This window comes from Terrapene carolina, unplaced genomic scaffold, assembly GCF_002925995.2.
Source record: "Terrapene carolina triunguis isolate 2854851 unplaced genomic scaffold, T_m_triunguis-2.0 Scaffold96, whole genome shotgun sequence".
Taxonomy (NCBI): Eukaryota; Metazoa; Chordata; order Testudines; family Emydidae; genus Terrapene; species Terrapene triunguis.
This window is the reverse complement of record NW_020664447.1, coordinates 46,384,141-46,405,957: the sequence shown is the minus strand read 5'-3', so window position 1 is coordinate 46,405,957 and position 21,817 is coordinate 46,384,141. Positions and strand designations below refer to the sequence as shown.

Here is a 21,817-nt window from a genome sequence, read left to right as displayed (position 1 = left end):
CTTACCATGCCGCTTACCCCCTCTCCCAGAGCCTCAGCATGCCGCGTCCAGGAGCGGCCCCGGACAGCGCTGCAGCAGCGTGGTGTCTCCAGCGGGGCCTGAGTTCCCGCCGCTCGGCTGCAGCTCGCAGCCCCGCCCCCTTAGCAGCTGAGACGCCTGGGGATGGGGGAAGACGGAGGCGGGGGGAGCCTCTGACATACTCGTGGGGGCCCCTGCAGGGCCCGGGATTGGAGCAAATTGCCCCACTTGCCCCCCCTCCCCCCGGGCGGCCCTGATATACCTTGACTTTAGCAAAGCTTTTGATTTGGTCTCCCACAGTATTCTTGCCAGCAACTTAAAGAAGTATGGATTGGATGAATGGACTATAAGATGGATAGAAAGCTGGCTAGATTGTCGGGCTCAACGGGTAGAGATCAATGGCTCGATGTCTAGTTGGCAGCCAGTATCAAGCGGAGTGTCCCAGGGATCGGTCCTGGGGCTGGTTTTGTTCAACATCTTCATTAATGACCTGGATGATGGGATGGATTGCACTCTCAGCAAGTTCGTGGATGACACTAAGCTGGGGGGAGAGGTAGGTACACTGGAGGGTAGGGATAGGATCCAGAGTGACCTAGACAAATTGGAGGATTGGGCCAAAATAAATCTGATGAGGTTCAATAAGGACAAGTGCAGAGTCCTGCACTTAGGACAGAAGAATCCCATGCACTGCTACAGGCTGGGGACTGGCTGACTAAGTGGCAGTTCTGCAGAAAAGGTCCTGGGGATTACAGTGGATGAGAAGCTGGATATGAGGCAACAGTGTGCCCTTGTTGCCAAGAAGGATAACAGCATATTGGGCTGCATTAGTAGGAGCATTGCCAGCAGATCAAGGGAAGTGATTATTCCCCTCTGTTCGGCACTGGTGAGGCCACATCTGGAGTATTGCGTCCAGTTTTGCGCCCCCCACTACAGAATGTTTGTGGACAAATTGGAGAGAGTCCAGCGGAGGGCAATGAAAATGATTAGGGGGCTGGGGCACATGATTTATAAGGAGAGGCTGAGGGAACTGAGCTTATTTAGTCTGCAGAAAAGAAGAATGAGGGGGGATTTGATAGCAGCCTTCAACACCTGAAGGGGGGTTCCAAAAAGGATAGAGCTAGGCTGTTCTCAGTGGTGGCAGATGACAGAACAAGAAGCAGTGGTCTCAAATTGCAGTGGGGAAGGTCTAGGTCGTATATTAGAAAAAACTATTTCACTAGGAAGGTGGTGAAGCACTGGAAGGGGTTACCTAGGGAGGTGGTGGAATCTCCATCCTTAGAGGATTTAAGGCCCAGCTTGACAAAGATTTACAACTGATGGGAAGTATTTTAGATTTTATAACGGCTTGTGATTCTCTTGTACGTAATGACGTGCTTAGAGATTAAGTCATACATTTATTAAATCAAAATAAACTAAAAATAAAATAATACCCTGTTTTGCTTTAAGAGACAGACAAAGCAAATCGACATCTTACATCTATTATTGTTGTATTTACTACCTTAAATCCCTCATGATGAGATTGTTTCCCAAGCAAAAATCAAACCAAAAAAAAGTTGCTAGTAAAATTAAATATTTTTCACACCATAGCAACACATCTAAGACTCTGGTTACTGTATTCACTCTAAAACTGTAGTTTAGATTTAGTAAACACCATGACAAACATACCGCAAGGAAAGAATAGTTCATATAAATTAATGTAACAACTAGGCAAAGCAAAACCCCATCATTTTTCCAGTCAGGTCCCAGTAAGTATAGACTATTAACTTCATTAGGACTTCACACAGGTGCAGGGGTCTGTGCTAGCAGAACCCAATAAATGATCAGAACCTCAGTCTTGTCTGATGTTTCGGAGCAGTACAGGAAAATTAGTATTATGGAACTGAACTGTCTGCCTAATTTAGACCATATATAACAACCATGTATAATGAATCAGGTACAGGGGGTCTCAGAAAAATCTTAATAAGGTGTGTTTGTGGATTGTGACAATGTATGTGGAAAAAGTTGATCTCCAATTTATTTCTGTAGTGTGGGATCTCTGACCTCCTGCATAATACCAGTAATTCTTCCATCAAACCCATAACTTCTGGTTGAGCTAAAACATATATCTTTTGGAAAGACATACATTCCTGATTTTAAAAGACTTCAGGTGATAAAACATCAACCACATCCAGTGGTAAGTTATTCTAATGATTAATTACCATCACTTTAAAAAGTTTGAACCTTATTTCTAGTCTATATTTGTCTAGCTTCAGCTTCTAGCCATGCTTAGCCCACAATACAATACACAGCCTCACTTACTGCTTACCCATGCCTCATTCACTTCACACTATCCAAACTCTATAGATGTTGAGTCTCCTATGTATTAAAGTGAAAATTCATTCAACTATCTTATGCAGAGCTGCGGAAATCTAATGGAATACTGAGAGATCATCCATTAATGAAAATTTCCAGTCATTGTATGTTTGCACACGTGCATAGTACCACTTGAACACTAGCAGACTTTTAGTTTTATTGTACAACAAAACACAGTGCACATGCACAAAGTTTATTTTTAAACCCCTATCTTGTACCTGCCAAATCAAAACTGTTGTTTGCAGTGTTGTTGTAGCAAGGCTGGTCCCAGGAAATTAGAGAGAAGAAGTGGGTGAAGTAATATCTTTTATTGGACCAAGTTTTATGGGGAAAAAGCAAGCATTCAAGTTAAAACTGTTTTTAACTGGACTGCTGAAAGGCACATCTATGACCTAGTTTTTGTCACCTCCCACTGAGGCTTGAAAGCTATTCCCATAAAGGTCACAAGCTTTTTTTTTTTTAAATAGAAAAATACTGACATTTTTTACTCTTGAAAACAAAATCTTTCCTGCTCTAACTTTCCTCTAACATTGGCTTGCAGATCAAAAATGTAAATGTTTGGCAAAATAATAAGCATCTGAAAATGACCCTTTACAGTGAAAATAGTAGGAAAATCTTACCTATAGGTATATCAGTGTGTTCCACTCACAACCTCTAAATAAACACCACATACATACAAGTATTTTTGTTCCTCACCATCTATCCTGTATCTGCTTCTCAAAACTTTAATTTTAAACTATTTTAATTAAGAAGAAGAAATGATTTGATCTGACCCTGCCCGGAAAAGAACAATATAGCATATCTACTGATTCTGGATAAAATGTTCAAAAACGTCTAAGTGACTTAGGATCCTAAGTCTCACTTCCAAAAGTGACTTAGGTACTTGATTTCAATGAGACTTAAGTTCATCTACACCAGACCTGGAGGTGTGATTCTCAGCTCAGGTAGCTATACATGCTAGAGCTAGCACACTAAAAGTAGCAATGTAGCCACAGGGGCATGGGTGGCAGGATGGACTAACCACCCAAGTATGTACATAGGGTGTTGGATGAGACTTAAATCAGGGTGACTAGCCCATTCTACCACCTACACAGCTGCAGCTATGCTGCTATTTTTAGTATGCTAATTCCATCAAAGCTAGCATGTGTACATCTACGAGAGCTGGAAATTACACCTCCAGCTCTGGTGTAGATGTACCCACTGTTTTCTAAGTGCCCAAACCACTTTTGAAAATGGGATTTAGACTCCTAAATCACTTATGTCCTTTTGAAAATTGTAACCATTGTTATCACGTAACAGTCATCTTCCACTCATAACCATTTATTGGCGCATATTAAGTAAATTATTCAGAGAACTACTAAGGAGTATTTAGAAAGTCAGCATTCAAAATTGTTAGACATTAGAACTAAAAAATGCAGATTCCTGAGTCTTAGCCAATATTCCTTTTGTCAAATTAAGCAATTCCCAATAAAAGTCACTGGCTCCTTACCTTCTTATAAGTATAATTCAAGGTGTGGATAATAATTTCAGGGTCTTGACCTTAGCTACTCAAAAAAATCACATCATCCCTTTTTTAAATTAGAATTTCTGGTGGCAGGGCATTGTCATTGGAGGGACTTCAACTGTGAAATTCACATCCCCATTTGATCAAAAAAAGTTCAAGGCTGATGAGCTTTGTACAATGAGGTAATGCCCATATATGTACTCAAACATTAACCCAAGAATTAAAGGTGGGGTAATTATTTTAGAGATTACCATGGGGCTGAGTCTCCTCAGATTTTGTATAATATCAGCTAACTAATTCTCTATTGCTTTTAATAATTTATTGACACACACCCACGCACAGTGGGCTGAGTTCATTTCTTTAAAAACAAAATGAAAAAACAGTCCATGGTTGAGTATGAGATTTTGATGAGAACATACTCTATCGCATTTGCCCAGTCAGTCACTGAAGTACCAAAATGGAGCTAGTTACTCTGTAAAATGTTCTGTGATATCTTGAGTAAGAAAAGCACAACATAAAGAATTCTATTTCTATATTCTTTTGTTTTGGCTCATCCTTGACCATTACTCTTTTCAGTCAAATACTTGAATGATTGTCTTTAACTATGCATCATAATCACAATAAAAAAGTCTTTACTCGATATAATGCATTTTATCTAATGCATAGAATGTTCTCTATACATGTATATTAGATCTTAGAAAATAACAAATATATATATATATATAATTAATGCTGAATATTTCTGTTTGGAGAATAGCTCATGAACAGTTGCCAATTTCTTGAATTTATTCACCAAATCATTCTGGAAAATAAAATTTTAAAATTTTTAATTAAATCAATTTAAATTTAATTTAATTTTGAAATTGAAATTAAAATTAAATTCTTAGTTTGTGAATATTTTGCTGAAAATATTTTATAACTGGGCTGATTTAATGTGGTATGTTTCTATTTTGTCACTGAATGAGTAACTGAGCCTCAGGTGTGTACATTTGTAATTATGAATTTGAAGTTAATTTTCTGTGAATACTGACTGATGTGATATACTCTCATAAAAATTTGCTGTTTCAGTAGACATTTCTATTAGTAAACCTGTTTGTTTACAATATTTGGAAAACACAAATGTGGTGCAAACATAGCCAAATCAAATTTATTTTAAAATTTGAACAAATACTGGTGGAAAATGTTTTGCAGTTTCTGCCCAGCAATAATTATAGAAGCAGTGACTGCAATAGTTAAGACTGAATAAGCATTTGCATTCTAACCTATTTTTCAAGACATTTCTAACTTCTGGAAACTGTCATCTTTCAGACTGAAATGTTTCAGTCTTAGTTTCCATCTAAAAAGTGAATATTTTTGGAAAATGTGAGCTAAAACAGTTCAGCTATTATGTATCATGTGGAAAGAGACAAAAGAAGTCCATTTCCCCTGTTAAAAAAACAAACAAAAAAATATTGCAACCTTCTGCAAGAACAGCTCTAACACCAAAACACATGGGGGTAGAAAATTGAAGTATAGCATGAGAGAAAATGTCTTTGAATATTCTGGTGAAAATTGGTTTTAATATGGTCATAATCCTATGAACCACTGAAAACAGTGCTCTGCAAACATGAAATATGTTTTGTAAAGAGTTTTCTAAAATAAACACATAGTATCAGATGGTCTTGCAAAAATTAAAAAGAAATAAAGCAATGCATCTCATGATCATCCTTCCCTGCCTGTAGTGGCAAACTGTAATGGGGTTGGGGGGGAATGAGTTTTGCTTTTAGATTTGATCATGGTGAAGTTAGTGGACCAACTTATCACTTGTGGAAGTGAGTTCTATTATCCAGGTTCAGTCTGCAGGGCTGCAATTTATCAGACTTTAAAGTCATGACATTTTAATGCACAGAAAATCCTGTTCCAGAAGTGAACTGTGTCCATATTGGGTCTAACACAAGGGTAGTTTTTTGGGGGGAATTTCACTTTTCCCCCAGTACTCTCCAGACCCAAAACTGCATATGAGCTAATATGCTCTCAACTGTGGGAGCGTTAAGACCCATGTGGTGATATGTGGACTTGGGGAAGAAGGAAATTCCAGGCAGGAACAAGCCCATGGAACCAAAGAAACTGAAGCTAGCAGGAGGAGACATAAGAGCAGCCTCAGAACGTTTATATAGAGGAGACTGGCAGGGCAGATGTGGATGATTTCATTAGAGTGTTTTCATGGAATCACAGAAACATACATCTCCATCAGACTCCATGGCACCTTTCCTCACAGCAGTGGCACTGAACTTTAAGGATACATGTCAAACGTTCACTTGACTATAAAAGACAGGGGCAAAAAATCCCAAGTTAACTTTTACCTAAGAAGACAAAGGAACCAAGTACTTCAGACTTTGGGGGAGATCTTGACCAAGGTGGTGGTCAGCCATCTTGCTGGAAGGAGGCTGGAAGGTGGTCAGACTCTTACCTTGAACCAAGACTGTAGTTTTGTTATGTAGTCACTAGAAAGTGTTTCCCCCCATTTTTATTTGTTTGTAACTATTTCTGACTTTATCCCTTTCACCTGAACTCACTTAATCTCTCTCTTTTTTGATTAACTAAACTTATTTTACTTTTATTCTAAATCACCCAGTGCTGTTTGACTGCAAGTGATTATTAACTCCATTTAAAGCAACAAGTTGATGTGCTTTTGTCTCTTTAAAAGGGCAATAGACTTTATTACTTCTCTCAACGGTCCAGGAGAGGGCTGGCCATTTCACGGCAGTCAGTTTGGGGACTGGAGGTGTGTTGGGGGTCACTTGGCTAGTAGTAATCATGGCTGGTGGAGACCAGAGTGTGGCTGAGGTGTAACAAGCAGGCTGCTGGATTCAGAGTTTCTGAACTAGGGCAGCTCTACACCCACCCACACCACACCCACACCCACATCTTGTATGCTGGCTTGGAGCATCCAGACAGGGAGCTACAGGAGCAGAACATTTTAAGGCGCTCAGAGTTACAGGACAAGCAGTGACACCACCTCTGGCTGGTCTGAGTTGAATCCCAAAATGTTACAGCATGTCATACCTCTTTCCCCCACCCTTTGTCTGTCTTGCCTATTTGAGTTTGTAGTTGAGCCTCTCATCTCAGGAGTGCATCCAAATGTCAAGATGCAGTGTCAGAGCAGTTCTTTCACTCTAGCAGTCCCTTTATCTGTCTGGTTCCACAATGACCTGCTGTTTCCATGGCCCAGCCCTCCGGCCAGGACACCTCTCAATCTGTTCCCTTTCTAGGATTAATAGAAAAGCCCCAAAATAAAAAAGCTCAACATCTAATGGCTTCTAAGCCTGTCCCTCAGTTTCTGTCTGGAACTCACAGTTCTTGGCCTTTTTTACTCTTGATGTCTGTACTTCCCCTCTTGTTCCGAGGGAGAGTTGGGGGAACCCACAGGTCCACCCTCTCCTTTGGGTCCCTATCCAGGGACCCTGTTTAAGGACTCTTCCTTCAATACCTCCACTATTTCCCTGGGATGCTCCTACTTTCACCCTGCTTGTCAGTGGCTCCTCCACATCTGCAGCTCTGCTAGCCCCACCTTGGATTTGTGGCTTCTGACAGATTCTTCTTATTCAGCTATGAAGTGGTTTCCTTGAAGCCATTTCCAGCCCTTCTCTGCAGCAGCTGGGCTGTATTGTGAGCAACCCCTCTGTCTCTCGCCTTAAGCCAGTCACAGTATCACCCTCCTCCAGACAGGAGTCCCCCCTCAGCCCTCTTTCTGGGGCTGGGGTTGTATTGCAGGCAGTTCTCTGCCTCTAGCGTTAGAACAGACAGTAACTCCCACTTCAGACAGGAGTTTCCTGCTCAGCCCTCATCAATGGAGCTGGGGTAGTGGTTTAGGCCAGCTGCAGGGCTTTAGCCAGCTTTACTTTCAGCTGAGCATCCTTTCCCAATTAGTCCTCCAGTTTGGAGGCAGTCTCTGCTGCTGATGTCTGCCTTGCTATGAGAGAGAATGGAGAGGGGTAACTAGCGGTGTTCCCCAAGGGTCAGTCCTAGGACCAATCCTATTCAACTTATTTATAAATGATCTGGAGAAAGGGGTAAAAAGTGAGGTGGCAAAGTTTGCAGATGATACTAAACTGCTCAAGATAGTTAAGACCAAAGCAGACTGTGAAGAACTTCAAAAAGATCTCACAAAACTAAGTGATTGGGTAACAAAATGGCAAATGAAATTTAATGTGGATAAATTTAAAGTAATGCACATTGGAAAAAATAACCCCAACTATACATACAACATGATGGGGACTAATTTAGCTACAGCTAATCAGGAAAAAGATCTTGGAGTCATTGTGGATAGTTCTCTGAAGACATCCACGCAGTGGGCAGCCGTGTTAGGATGTTAAGAATCATTAAAAAGGGGATAGAGAATAAGATGGAGAATATCTTATTGCCCTTATATAAATCAATGGTACGGCCACATCTTGAATACTGCGTACAGATGTGGTCTCCTCATCTCAAAAAAGATATACTGGCATTAGAAAAAGTTCAGAGAAGGGCAACTAAAATGATTAGAGGGTTGGAACAGGTCCCATATGAGGAGAGATTAAAGAGGCTAGGACTTTCCAGCTTGGAAAAGAGGAGACTAAGGGGGGATATGATAGAGGCATATAAAATCATGAGTGATGTGGAGAAAGTAAATAAGGAAAAGTACAGCCATTCTTATGGTCTTAGAGAAGGCAGTATATATGCTAGTCTCCTTTTCCCAGCTCATTCCCAACTGCCTGGGTGAGAGGGGAGATTTGCCCCACCCGCCTTTCAAGGCCTTAAAGAAACAATGACTGCCTTTCTCCCAAGCACTACTTATTCTCAGGACTGCTTCCTCGTCACCAATACCTCTTATTTCCTAGGTCTTAGAATAAACAAACAAAAACCTTCCAAAATGTTGAAGGCCCATGACATGTGACTGGGGGTGGGCTGACCAGTAAGCACTGCTACCCTTAAGGGCATACTACCCTGTCACAGCTTTTTTCTACTTGCTCAGTGTCTAACATAATGGAGCCCTGTTCTCAGTCAGTCCCTAGGTACTACCATAGTGAATATAATAAATATTAAACAACATATTTATGAGGAGAAGGGGCTGACATGTAGAATAAGTCATGGTGGAGAGGGATTAGTGGGTAAAGGACAGAGTACCAAAGGTGAATCATACATATATCATATGATTGAGTGATTAACATATGGATACTACTACTTACCCAGAGCACACTTTTGCACACAATAAACAGATACATAAATAAATTTTGAGCCCAGGCTTCACCAATCCTCTAACTTTGCATCTGCATTATTTGAGGGGAAATGTATTGCCACTTAGTCATATATGTACTTCACTGAGCTTGTAATGTAAACATTTAAATTATTTCAGTTGCACCCATAATTTGCTAGCATAGAAATGGTGGCCAGCATCTTCATATCTAATTACATAGGAACATGATAAAAGGTGGAATTTACAAAAGCAACTGACTGTCCTATGAACACAAATCCTGTGGCCTTTCAATGGGACGTATGCTTCTGACTCACGCAGGCACTTTTGTAAATCCTACCCATGTACAATAAGAGTGGGATGTCAAAAGTGCTCAGTGTTGGCCCATCTCTTCTCCCACTGTAGACCACTCAACAAAGACAAACAACCCCCCATACACACACCCCAGTATTTATCTACAGTCATAAAAAAGCAAAGTGCTAGGATTCATAAGGAATGGGATGGTGAATAATACACAAATTTTTATAATGCCTTTATGTAAATCAATGGTACTGTGTGTAGTACTGGTCACATCATTTCAAAAATAATATTGCAGAACAAGAAGGGGCAACAAGAGAGACCAAGGGTACAGAAAACCTCTCATATAAATAGAAATTGAAAATATTGAGATTGTTTATCCTAAACAGGAGATGAATGAGAGTGAACATGATAAGGGTATGTAAAATAATGCCTGATATAGAAAAATGGTACATCAGCTTTCAACTCAAAAGAATTAAGTGTTTTATACATTCATACGTAACCACTGAAATGAAACTACCTTTTCAGGAGCAGCAACCAAACAGCATACTGCACAATGATAAGAAAGGAATATTTTGGGGGGTGAAGGGAAGGGAGATGGAAATTTTTGCCACAGACCAAGAAAAAGGGATAATACGATTTTTAAAACCCATGCAGAGCAAAGGGAAACTTTGTTTTTAAAAGAACAGTGTTAACTTAAAAATCCCATCTTATAAAATTAATATCTTTGCTTATGTTACTAGAAATACTTCAAATTATTGAAAATGAAAGAACTATAAAAACCTTAGTTGAAATCCTGGCAACACAGAGGTCAATGGGAGCCAGGATTTCATCTCTTATTTATATTTCACTAGTTATACTGTGTACTTTCTGTATTTCTCTCAGCCTGAAAAATGATATTCAGTTAAATCTATTTAACTTCTGTGTATAATCTTTTTAACTTTAAAGTTCTCAGGGCTATGCAAAGCCAGGGCAGAATGTGTGTTAGAAATTGTTTTGACTCAAAGTTTTTTAAAAAAGTAATTGAAAGATTTCTATTTGTTTTGCGAAAGCTTGTTTTTAAAAAAAAATTTTTTTGAGCCAATTTTTAGTTGAAACTGTCCCTTTAATGATGTCTGTCCATTAAATTGCATGGAACTCAATCTGTTTGCCTCAAAAGGATGAAAGGCTGCATGGCCCCTGTCTGGATTTGAACTCTTGGTTCCATAGAGTCTAGGTATTTCAAACCCAAGGCTTAGACCACTAAGACATCTCTCTCTGGCATAACAACTCAATCCTTCCTATTTTAACATCTATGATATACAGATAAATGAATGCCTTGATAAAGTGATCAGCAAATAATTTGTGTAATAGTAACAATTTACTTTCATTAAAGAAACAAGCATTTACCTTGAACATGTTATTTCAGATACACTGGGTGGTATTTAAAGTTACTGTGGCTTTTTGTCTTCATTTTTGTGCTATTGTATTGTCTAAGAAAATAGGTTTGTGAAAAATAAAGCTAATGCTCCACAGAGCAGGAGTTTTTTTCCTAGTAGCACATGAGAAACCCCCCTGTTTATTGCCCTTGTCTCATCACACTTCCATGGAGGTTTGCTTTGACTGGACACGCAAGCTACCTTTGCCAACCAAACCATAAAATAAATCTAATGTACCCTATAATACAGGCAACAGCAGTTAATATTGTTCAAATTATTTACATCTGAAGGGCCGCGCCTGTCTGGATGGCTGGGCCTGACGCTTCTCTGGACTTGGTTTCTGCTAATCACATCTGTTTCAGTTTTAGACTTTCACTGGTATTCTGGCAGCAGCCACAACTTTTTAACGGCTACAATAAACTACAGAGACTCATCAAATGTTTGTTGTATGTGTTAAAATTATATCCTCTTCAATTAAAACATTTGATGTGAACTAAACTACAGTGTTATCTAACAAGAGAAATTTGAAAGGGAATATTTAAAAAAAGGCATATTTACACACAATGGTCCTATTACTACTATTATGCACAATGTTCCTAGTACGACTATTTTTTTGTTTAAATGTAAGAGAAATTCATTAGAGAAATGTATTAGCATTCCTCCAAAAATTTCTGGGTGCCTTTCAAGTGTTAAACACACTGGCACATCAAACGATTACAAGAATGTTTTTTGTTTGACAACATTTGCTATGTGTCATAAAGTCATTACTTTCATCCATTATTTGACTTTGTCAAGTTTCATATATGTTTTTATACAGTAATATAATAAAGGCACTCAGCACTATATTTATATTATTTTCCTATAAAAGCATCATCATCATCTTCTTCTTCTTCCCTTTCTCCCATCATCTGTGGTCATATAAAAGCTTCTACCTTTCTTTATAATAGTCTGACAAAATATACATCTTGAAGCACAAAAACAAAAGATCACAACAAAAATATAAATCTAATAAAAATAGGGAAGCCTGAACTATTGTGTTTTTCACTACCCCTCCTTTTTCTTTCTCTCTTTATTTTCTTTGCAATTTAGCACTAAAATCATGTAAATGTCAAAGCCTTACAGCGCAGCCTGTAACAGTGAAATGCACGGCAGCAGAACTACATGCTGGAGTAGAAGAACATCAAACACAGATCATGTTTCTGCACAAACTAGCACGAGAGAGGGCAGGCCAAGGGTTTTACAGGGCCAAGAGATGAGAGGAGATAGAGCACTCGCCTATGCCTGGGTTGAATAAACAACAACTGATACCTTCCTACCACTGTTGACCTTTGAAACCCTCCTTCAGCCATTTCTAACTGGAAGAATAAATTAGTTCGCAATGGTTTTTATTGCCTTACACTGAACAATAGAATACAGTCATCTTGCTCAATTCTGAATCTAAAATTAATGTTTTGTTTGGAAAACCCGCCCAGAGAAGTTAATATATTATTTAAATTTAAGCAGAATATTCTGTATATTCTTTTATGTAGAATTCTTTTCTTGAAATCCCATTTTTATACAAAACAGCCTTAGTATTACTTTTCCCTAACAAAAGTGAGAAGCGAAAAATATTCAGTCATCATTTGCTGTGTTTATTTAAGAAAGTCTTACAAAGCATGAGGTAAAAATGAAACTGTCTAGAATACTTAGAGAGCAACCCACTCCTATTTTATTTCTAACTCAGTGCTTTGATTGATAGAAGACTTGCCTTCCTGAGCCCCTTTTTATAATAAACATTTTTAAATGTTTATTTCATGTCCAAGGGTAAAACATATTTTGAGCTGAAGCTCTCCATTTCCCTTTGCTGTGTCTTGGCAAGCAGTGCTTTATTTTTACATTAATAGTATTCAAATTCTTTCTTGTAGCTGTTAAATTGTTATACAAGGACTGTGGCAAGTATTTATGTCATTGGACTAAGAGGTATCTACAGTTAAACACAGAAACCTGGAGAAGCCAGAGGAAAATTCCTACATAATTAAAGCAAATTTCCAAGAGATTTCTTTTGGGGCCCTTTGAATTTAAAAGGGATTATAGAAAATTACTTTTTGCTGGTTTTGCTTTCATTTTTAAAAAGTCATGATGTACACTTAGTTTTATTTTATGTTTGTAATTTGTGCCAGGGTGTAAATATGTAGAGTGAACAACACTACAAACCTAATTAGTAATAAACAAAACTCAAAATTCACTTTTTAAATGGCACTCAGTTGTTAGCATAACAATGTAAAAGTTCCCAGTTACCTTCTAGATCTCTCTTCAGTTTTCTTAAGTCTTTTACTAGGTCTTCAAACTTAACTTGGGAGGCCTGGAAGAAATCTTGTGGTTCTGGTAGAGGAAAAATACTCTTGTCTGTTCCTGCATCCTAAAACAAACAAACAAACAAACAAACTCATGCAGCTGTGCCCGGAAAAAAAATACTCCTGGTATAGATGCCCTACTCGAGTGTAAAAAATTACTTGCGTGGGAGCTTTTTCCCAGTGGGGGAAAAAACCTAAGGTAGACAAGCCCTGAGTCTTCTCAAATTTCACTACTGTAATAACAGAAATACTTACTGTCTAGTCCCGCTAGTTAATTTCCTGTCGCAGGCTTAAAGTGACAAGGTCTTTGAGGCACTATCACTGCTACATTTTGGGCTTTGTCCAAAAATATTTTCCAAGAACTGGCTTTGAAAACATTTGTTGGTAAGAGTTGTCAGCTACTGCACAATGGGGAATTTCCTTCCCCCCAACCATAATTTCTGAAAACCATTGAAAGTAGACAATCTTGGTCTTAGTATTCAATTTTATAAATTTTATTTTCCCTGTTGGAACTATTTTATCCAGACAAGAAAAATTAGTAATAAATTCAAGTCTTTCTCTAATCTTTGTCTCTTTGTCAACACAATTTCTCTAAGTAATATACTGATACAGTAGTTAATTCAGCAAATGAATCATTTACCTTGTCGAAGTGTCGTAGGTAATATATGACAACATAATCCACAAGATTAATACCGTTATCCTAGGAAGAAATTAAATATATTCATTAAAAGGTTAAATTGGGAGTGAAAACAATGTCAGAAGACATATGATGAAAGTAGTTTTAAATCAGTTTAAAAGGAATATAATCCCATGTTATTAATTTACGTGGCCTTGTGGAGTAGGATCCACAATGTATTAGTCGCAGTATAGTATAGTATAGTGTAGTATAGTATAGTATAATATAGTATAGTAATCAGGGACCTGATTTTCCCACCACAGGACACCAATAAGTTCTACCAATTGGAGTTACTGGGATCCTGCAGTGGGAAAAACTGCCAGGTGTTACAATTCTCTAATAATTCAAGTAATTATATTAACAAACATTGTAATTGCCTGAAAAATTTCAATAAATTCACACATTTTAAAATTCACAGGTTTTAAAGCTAAATGGGACCTTTAGTTTATTTAGCCTCACCTTCTGTTTAACACAGACCATGAAGTGTATAAGCATTCCATTCCTTTTATACCAAATATAAAACCATGGAGTATACACATGCTCAGTGCATTTCATACATAGTGTATGTTGTTTCATGAATATATACTTCTACCATATTAAAAGATTTTCCCTCTACAAAGCCACTACTTTCTCGGTCCTGCATTGCCTGTATTATTGCGCATGACAATGTTTTATTTTCGTATGTTACTGAATCAATTTACCCCATTTCAGCTGTGGAAATGGATAAACAGTGCTCAGGTATGGAATCATAAATTACAGGAAATTATTAAACAGCACAAAAGAAAGACAATGTAGTGTATTATACATGGAATGTCTTTGATGTCTTTTTTTTCATTTGTATATAGCGTATTGATAGCTATCAGGGTAAAGGTTCGGATATGCACAATGTATGACTTCCTGCACAGAGCTGTCTGGTGTATATTTGAGTCTGCAGCACATTATATTTTATTAATAACACAGAGCAGCAAAATTCGTAACTAAGCAAGTCACTACTCTTCATACAGGCAAAACAATATATATATATTGCCCTTGTGAAGTAAAACATTAGTTCTACTTTATTCTATATACACTCTTACACCACACTGTGACAGAATGTACCTGGGTCCACACGCTACAGATTACTGTAATAGTCTTTGTACAAAGTATGCTTTGTGAGATATCATTTGAAAACTCATAATTTGCTGGTTATTATTGGCCTGATAAAATGTGTGTGGCAACATTGTATGTTAAGTGGTAAGATTCCACTGTACGGTGTTATTACCACATGTTCCAAACTGAGGTTGGCAAACAGGTCTTTCTCAAACAAAGCAATGTGCTCTCTGCTTAATTTGCACTTAACCAGTAAACAGAGTCACCAAGCAACAAGAGAAACAAAAGAAGCTCCAACATGTGAGGAAAAGCAGCAGGGAGCATCCTTTCCTATAGACACTTTGTCTCCTGAATCTCAGATGGAAATGTTTTTTCAAGAGGAGGATTGACACTAAAAAAAGGAGGGACAAACACCCCACAACACCCCTCTCTTTCTCCCTACCCATCGCATTCATGGCACTAGCAGCAACAAAGGAAACATTCACTGGACTGGAGAAGGGGTTCTGACCTAAGAAGTTTGGTCAGAAAGACTGCTGAGAGCATGTGGTGAGAAAACTTTGCTTTGAATTTAACATAGTTTGTTAAGTTAGGCACCAATTGCGTTTTATCTTTATTTTTCTTGTAACCATTTCTGACTTTTATGCCTCATTACTTGTACTCACTTAAAATCTGTCTTTGTAGTTAATAAACTTGTTTTATTGTTTTATCTAATCCAGTGTGTTTAAACTGAAGTGTCTGGGGAACTCCATTTGGCGTGGCAAGTTATGTGCATATTATTTCTTCTGAAGCAATAACAGACTTTATATAAAATCGTATTGTCCAGGAGAGGGTTGGGCATACAATGGACATACATTTTTGGGGGAAGGTCTAAGACTGGGAGTGTGTTGGGGTCACGCTGCAGTATAACCAAGGTTGGTAAAAGCCAAGGTGTGGCTGGCTGGCTGGCTGCAGCACACACAGACGTAGCTGGGAGTGACTTGCCTGAAGGAGGCGGTTTGTAAGCAGTCCAGACTGGAGGTTACAACAGTAAAGCATTGTAAAGGGCACCCCAGGTTAGTGTAAGGGTGACATAGCCACTCATTAGTCTGGATTGTACCCTAGTATGTTACACATACCTATCACCTTGGTTTGATTAGGACAGGCAGAAGACTGGGTCACAGACACAGAGACAGATTTTAAAGGGTGGAACCACAACTTTATTATCTTTCCAGGCCTCCATGCCACATAATCAATATTCAGGGTTGGTTCTTTTCAGCCTAAAAGGTGGGACGTATAGGGCCAAAATGGGACATATAGTCATCCTAAGCCAGGGGTCCCCAAACTTTTTTTTTTTAAGCCAATTGCAACAGGGAGAGTTATAAAATTCCCACCTCCTCCCCTTGCCAGGTATGATCACCATGTGCATTCAAGATGAGAGGGGCACAGAGCAGCCAAGCCTGCACTCCCCCCAGGACCACAAGGTTTGTCTTTCTACTGCTCAATTGCTCAAACATCATCCCTGCTGAGACGGAGGTAGGGCAACATAAGCCCCCAAAGTGGCTAATTTTTAAGTGTCCTGACTAAAGCCTTAAGTAACTATCCAGAGACCCTTTGGGTTTGCAGTTTTTCAGAACAGAATTTGCCATCTAAGCTGATTTTTCTTCTTCACTCAGTATAGCAGTTCAGAATTCTTGTGTTACAACTGTTATTTGAAAAAGATGTGATACTTGCCAACTTAAAAATGAAGACAGGCAACACTTTGCAGACATGGGCAGACTCTTCCACCAAGAATCCAAACCCATAAACTCAAATCTGATCTTTCCGTTTTACAGTTTCTAGCCATTGTTCCTAAACTTGGCCCTCAATGTATTTCCTACATGCTAGTGGCTTTTGTAAAGACATGCAACTAATATCAGGAATGAAGGTTGGGGACAGTCACTGGAGAAACCTTCTGCCCTCTGTGCTCTCTTACATGTCTTTAACTCTGCACTGACTGAATTTTGACTGAAAAATACACAAAAAGGCTTTGACACCAGGATAATTTTTCCAGTGGCAGAATCTAGGTGAGACAGGAGATGTCTATGTGTGCATGTGTGAGACAGGGGGCAAATCGGGGAGAAAGAGACAGAGGCCAGTAGTCAGTGAGGAGGAAAATTCTTTGTGATGCAAATGATCTGTGCAAAAGAACAATGAAGGGAGAAACATTCTAAAAGTAACATCTACAAAGCGTGCTGCTGTTTAAAACAGATAATAGTAAGAGGCAAGAGAGAGCTCAACCTTTTGCAGATGATGGAACATGAAAAAGATCACTTGACAAATGCCCTTTAAAGTAAAAACAAGTACTTACTCTGCTCTTGACATCCTTTAGTTTGGGAAGAATTTCCAAACCAAATCCATCTGCTTGACCTCGTGTCCTGTTTCCCCCATTCATATAATTTCCAAAAGACAAAATCAAGCCTAAAATTTCCTTCACACTTGTCATGTCCAGCAAATCCTGAAAGAGGAATACTAATTTGTAACATCAGGTGGTACAAGAAGTTTACAATTCTTTTACTGTTGCCCATGAATGTTACAATGATGAGACAGACAAAAATTATGGATTTCCCCAAAGACTCATACCAATATTTACCACAATACCAATGAAAGAGTCCCAACTGTTTTCTACAACTAGTACTTAAAGTGCAGTAGTCATGAAAATGCCATTATGAGGTTCCATGTTTGTCACTCACTGATTTCACATCAAAGTAAAGTAAAGGAATGTTTTGTGATTTTGGGCTCTGGACACTGCAGGAGTCAAGCCGGATTCTTTTTTTCTCCCTCGGTATTCTCAGTAATAAAGATTCTGCAGTCCAAATGATTCCCTCAAGCCATCCTCTACAAAACCAGGCAGCTTTCAATGGGGATTGAACAGGTGCTACTAAGGAAACAACCAGAAGACCGTGGACTTGCACAGCTGTAACTGTGTGCATTCATTTGGCCTGCAGCAGCTTTCTTTCATTCTCTCACAAAATCACCAGACATAAGTTAGCCTTACTCTCAGAGCCCAGGGTGCAGAGTTGGCAGTTTAAAAACAATTCATTCCTTTGCAAATTGAGAAAAAGTATTATTTATTATTATTTGTTTTACAAAAGTGCATAAGAGCTCTAGTTCTGGAACAGGACCCCAGTGAGGTGGGTGCCATACAAACAGAACAAAAAGACAGACCCTACCCCAAGAGCTTACAATCTAAGTAAAATCTGACATGGAATCACTGAGGTATAAACATAGAAGGGCACAATGCCAATTTTAGAGTAACATAAGAGAGCAGAATCAAGTACTGCCATTCACAACACTACCCATTAGGCCAATGTGTCAGTTCTGGACAAACTGGAGAGAGGGCAGATGTGGACAAACTGGAGGGCAACAAAAATGATCAGGGGGCTGGGGCACATGACTTATGAGGAGAGGCTGAGGGAACTGGGCTTATTTAGTCTGTAGAAGAGAAGAGTGAGGGGGCATTTGATAGCAGCCTTCAACTACCTGAAGGGGGAGGGGGTTTCCAAAGAGGATGGAGCTAGGCTGTTCAAAGTGGTGGCAGATGTCAGAACAAGGAATAATGGTCTCAAGTTGCAGTGGGGGAGGTCTAGGTTGGATATTAGGAAAAACTATTTCACTAGGAGGGTGGTGAAGCACTAGAATGGGTTACCTAGGGAGTTGGTGGAATCTCCATACTTAGAGGTTTTTAGGGCCCGGCTTGACAAAACCCTGGCTGGGATGATTTAGTTGGTGTTGGTCCTGCTTTGAGCAGGGGATTGGATGAGATGACCTCCTGAGGTCTCTTCCAACCCTGATATTCTATGATTCTCATATTTTAAAATCTAATTTTCAAGGCTACATAAGAATTTTCTCCGTGCTAGAATTCAACATACAAGTGGATTTTTTGGTTTGTTGGCAATTAAAAAAAAAATCATTTGGGGGTCAAACTGAAAATTAAAATGTTTGAAAATTTCACCAAAAAGAAAAGTTGAAAAAAAACTTTGTTCTGGGTCAAACATTTCATTTGATCCAAAATAAAACATTGTTCTGAGCATTTTTTAATGTTTACGTATTAAAAAAATTAAGCTGAACAAAATTTCAAAACAAACAGTTTTGAATTTAAAAATCAAAATGTTTCATTTAGGAAATGTCAAAGTGAAACATTTTGATTTTTTTAAAAAGTTTTTTTACAACCAAAACAATTTGGTGAAATCAAATTAAGCCACAAAATGTTTCAGTGTCACCAAATCTGCATTTTTTGTCAAAAATAGTTTAAGCTGAAAAATTTCACCTAGCTCTACATGTAGGTGCTGAGTCACACAATGCATTTCTTTCAGAAATATTGGAAAGAGATACTATACCAATGTAAGAACACAGTTGTTTGCCTGTCTAAAACAGAGATGGGCCAAGAGGTTGGTGTTTGGATTCAAGATTACAATTTTGGCCCATCACTAGGTTAAAGTGATAAGAACATAAGAACGGCCGTACTGGGTCAGACCAAAGGTCCATCTAGCCCAGTATCCTGTCTACTGACAGTGGCCAATGCCAGGTGCCCCAGAGGGAGTGAACCTAACAGGTAATGATCAAGTGATCTCTCTCCTGCCATCCATCTCCACCCTCTGACAAACAGAGGCTAGGGACACCATTCCTTACCCATCCTGGCTAATAGCCATTAATGGACTTAACCTCCATGAATTTATCCAGTTCTCTTTTAAACGCTGTTATAGTCCTAGCCTTCACAACCTCCTCAGGTAAGGAATTCCACAAGTTGACTGTGCACTGTGTGAAGAAGAACTTCCTTTTATTTGTTTTAAACCTGCTGCCCATTAATTTCATTTGGTGACCCCGAGTTCTTGTATTATGGGAATAAGTAAATAACTTTTCCTTATCTACTTTCTCCACATCACTCATAATTTTATATACCTCTATCATATCCCCCCTTAGTCTTCTCTTTTCCAAGCTGGAAAGTCCTAGCCTCTTTAACCTCTCCTCATATGGGACCCTCTCCAAACCCCTAATCATTTTAGTTGCCCTTCTCTGAACCTTTTCTAGTGCCAGTATATCTTTTTTGAGATGAGGAGACCACATCTGTATGCAGTATTCAAGATGTGGGCGTACCATTGATTTATATAAGGGCAATAATATATTCTCCGTCTTCTTCTCTATCCCCTTTTTAATGATTCCTAACATCCTGTTTGCTTTTTTGACCGCCTCTGCACAGTACGTGGACATCTTCAGAGAACTATCCATGATGACTCCAAGATCTTTTTCCTGATTTGTTATAGCTAAATTAGCCCCCATCATATTGTATGTATAGTTGGGGTTATTTTTTCCAATGTGCATTACTTTACATTTATCCACATTAAATTTCATTCGCCATTTTGTTGCCCAATCACTTAGTTTTGTGAGATCTTTTGAAGGTCTTCACAGTCTGCTTTGGTCTTAACTATCTTGAGCAGTTTAGTATCATCTGCAAACTTTGCCACCTCACTTTTTACCCCTTTCTCCAGATCATTTATGAATAAATTGAATAGGATTGGTCCTAGGACTGACCCTTGGGGAACACCACTAGTTACCCCTCTCCATTCTTATGAATTTACCATTGATTCCTACCCTTTGTTCCCTGACTTTTAACCAGTTCTCAATCCATGAAAGGACCTTCCCTTTTATCCCATGACAACTTAATTTACGTAAGAGCCTTTGGTGAGGGACCTTGTCAAAAGCTTTCTGGAAATCTAAGTACACTATGTCCACTGGATCCCCCTTGTCCACATGTTTGTTGACCCCTTCAAAGAACTGTAATAGAGAAACCCAACAATTTATGTTCTTCTATGTGTCTGACAATTTTATTCTTTACTATTGTTTCAACTAATTTGCCCGGTACCGACGTTAGACTTACCGGTCTGTAATTGCCGGGATCACCCCTAGAGCCCTTTTTAAATATTGGCGTTATATTAGCTATCTTACAGTCATTGGGTACAGAAGCCAATTTAAAGGACAGGTTACAAACCCTAGTTAATAGTTCCGCAATCTCACATTTGAGTTCTTTCAGAACTCTTGGGTGAATGCCATTTGGTCCCGGTGACTTGTTAATGTTAATCTTATCAATTAATTCCAAAACTTCCTCTCGTGACACTTCAATCTGTGACAGTTCCTCAGATTTATCACCTACAAAAGCCGGCTCAGGTTTGGGAATCTCCCTAACATCCTCAGCCGTGAAGACTGAAGCAAAGAATTCGTTTAGTTTCTCCGCAATGACTTTATCGTCTTTAAGTGCTCCTTTTCTATCTCTATCATTGAGGGGCCCCACTGGTTGTTTAGCAGGCTTCCTGCTTCTGATGTACTTAAAAAACATTTTATTACCTTTTGAGTTTTTGGCTAGCCGTTCTTCAAACTCCTCTTTGGCTTTTCTTATTACATTTTTACACTTAATTTGGCAGTGTTTATGCTCCTTTCTATTTACCTCGCTAGGATTTGACTTCCACTTTTTAAAGGAAGTCTTTATCTCTTACTGCTTCTTTTACATGGTTGTTAAGCCATGGCGGCTTTTTTTTACCGTGTTTCTTAATTTGGGATATACATTTAAGTTGGGCCTCTATTATGGTGTCTTTAAAAAGCACCCATGCAGCTTGCAGGGATTTCACTTTTGTCACTGTACCTTTTAATTTCTGTTTAACTAACCCCCTCATTTTTGCATAGTTCTCCTTTTTGAAATTAAATGCCACAGTGTTGGGCTGTTGAGATGTTCTTCCCACGACAGGGATGTTAAATGTTATTATATTATGGTCACTATTTCCAAACGGTCCTGTTATTACCTCCTCTTGGACCAGCTCCTGCGCTCCACTCAGGACTAAATCTAGAGTTGCCTATCCCCTTGTGGGTTCCCGTACCAGCTGCTCCAAGAAGCAGGCATTTAAAGTATCG

The 21,817-nt window shown here is 38.8% G+C and overlaps 1 protein-coding gene across 1 annotated transcript in view; it reads right to left on the bottom strand.

Annotated features, from left to right (window-relative positions):
- FMN1 (formin 1) overlaps positions 1-21,817 on the bottom strand; it is a 338,092-nt gene that overhangs the window by 86,617 nt on the left and 229,658 nt on the right. The window contains exons 12-14 of the mRNA XM_026651453.2: positions 17,226-17,372; positions 13,775-13,834; positions 13,079-13,199 (exon numbers count right to left, since the gene is read on the bottom strand). Of these exons, the coding sequence (XP_026507238.1) occupies positions 13,079-13,199; positions 13,775-13,834; positions 17,226-17,372 (328 nt within the window). The remainder of the gene's footprint in view (positions 1-13,078; positions 13,200-13,774; positions 13,835-17,225; positions 17,373-21,817) is intronic.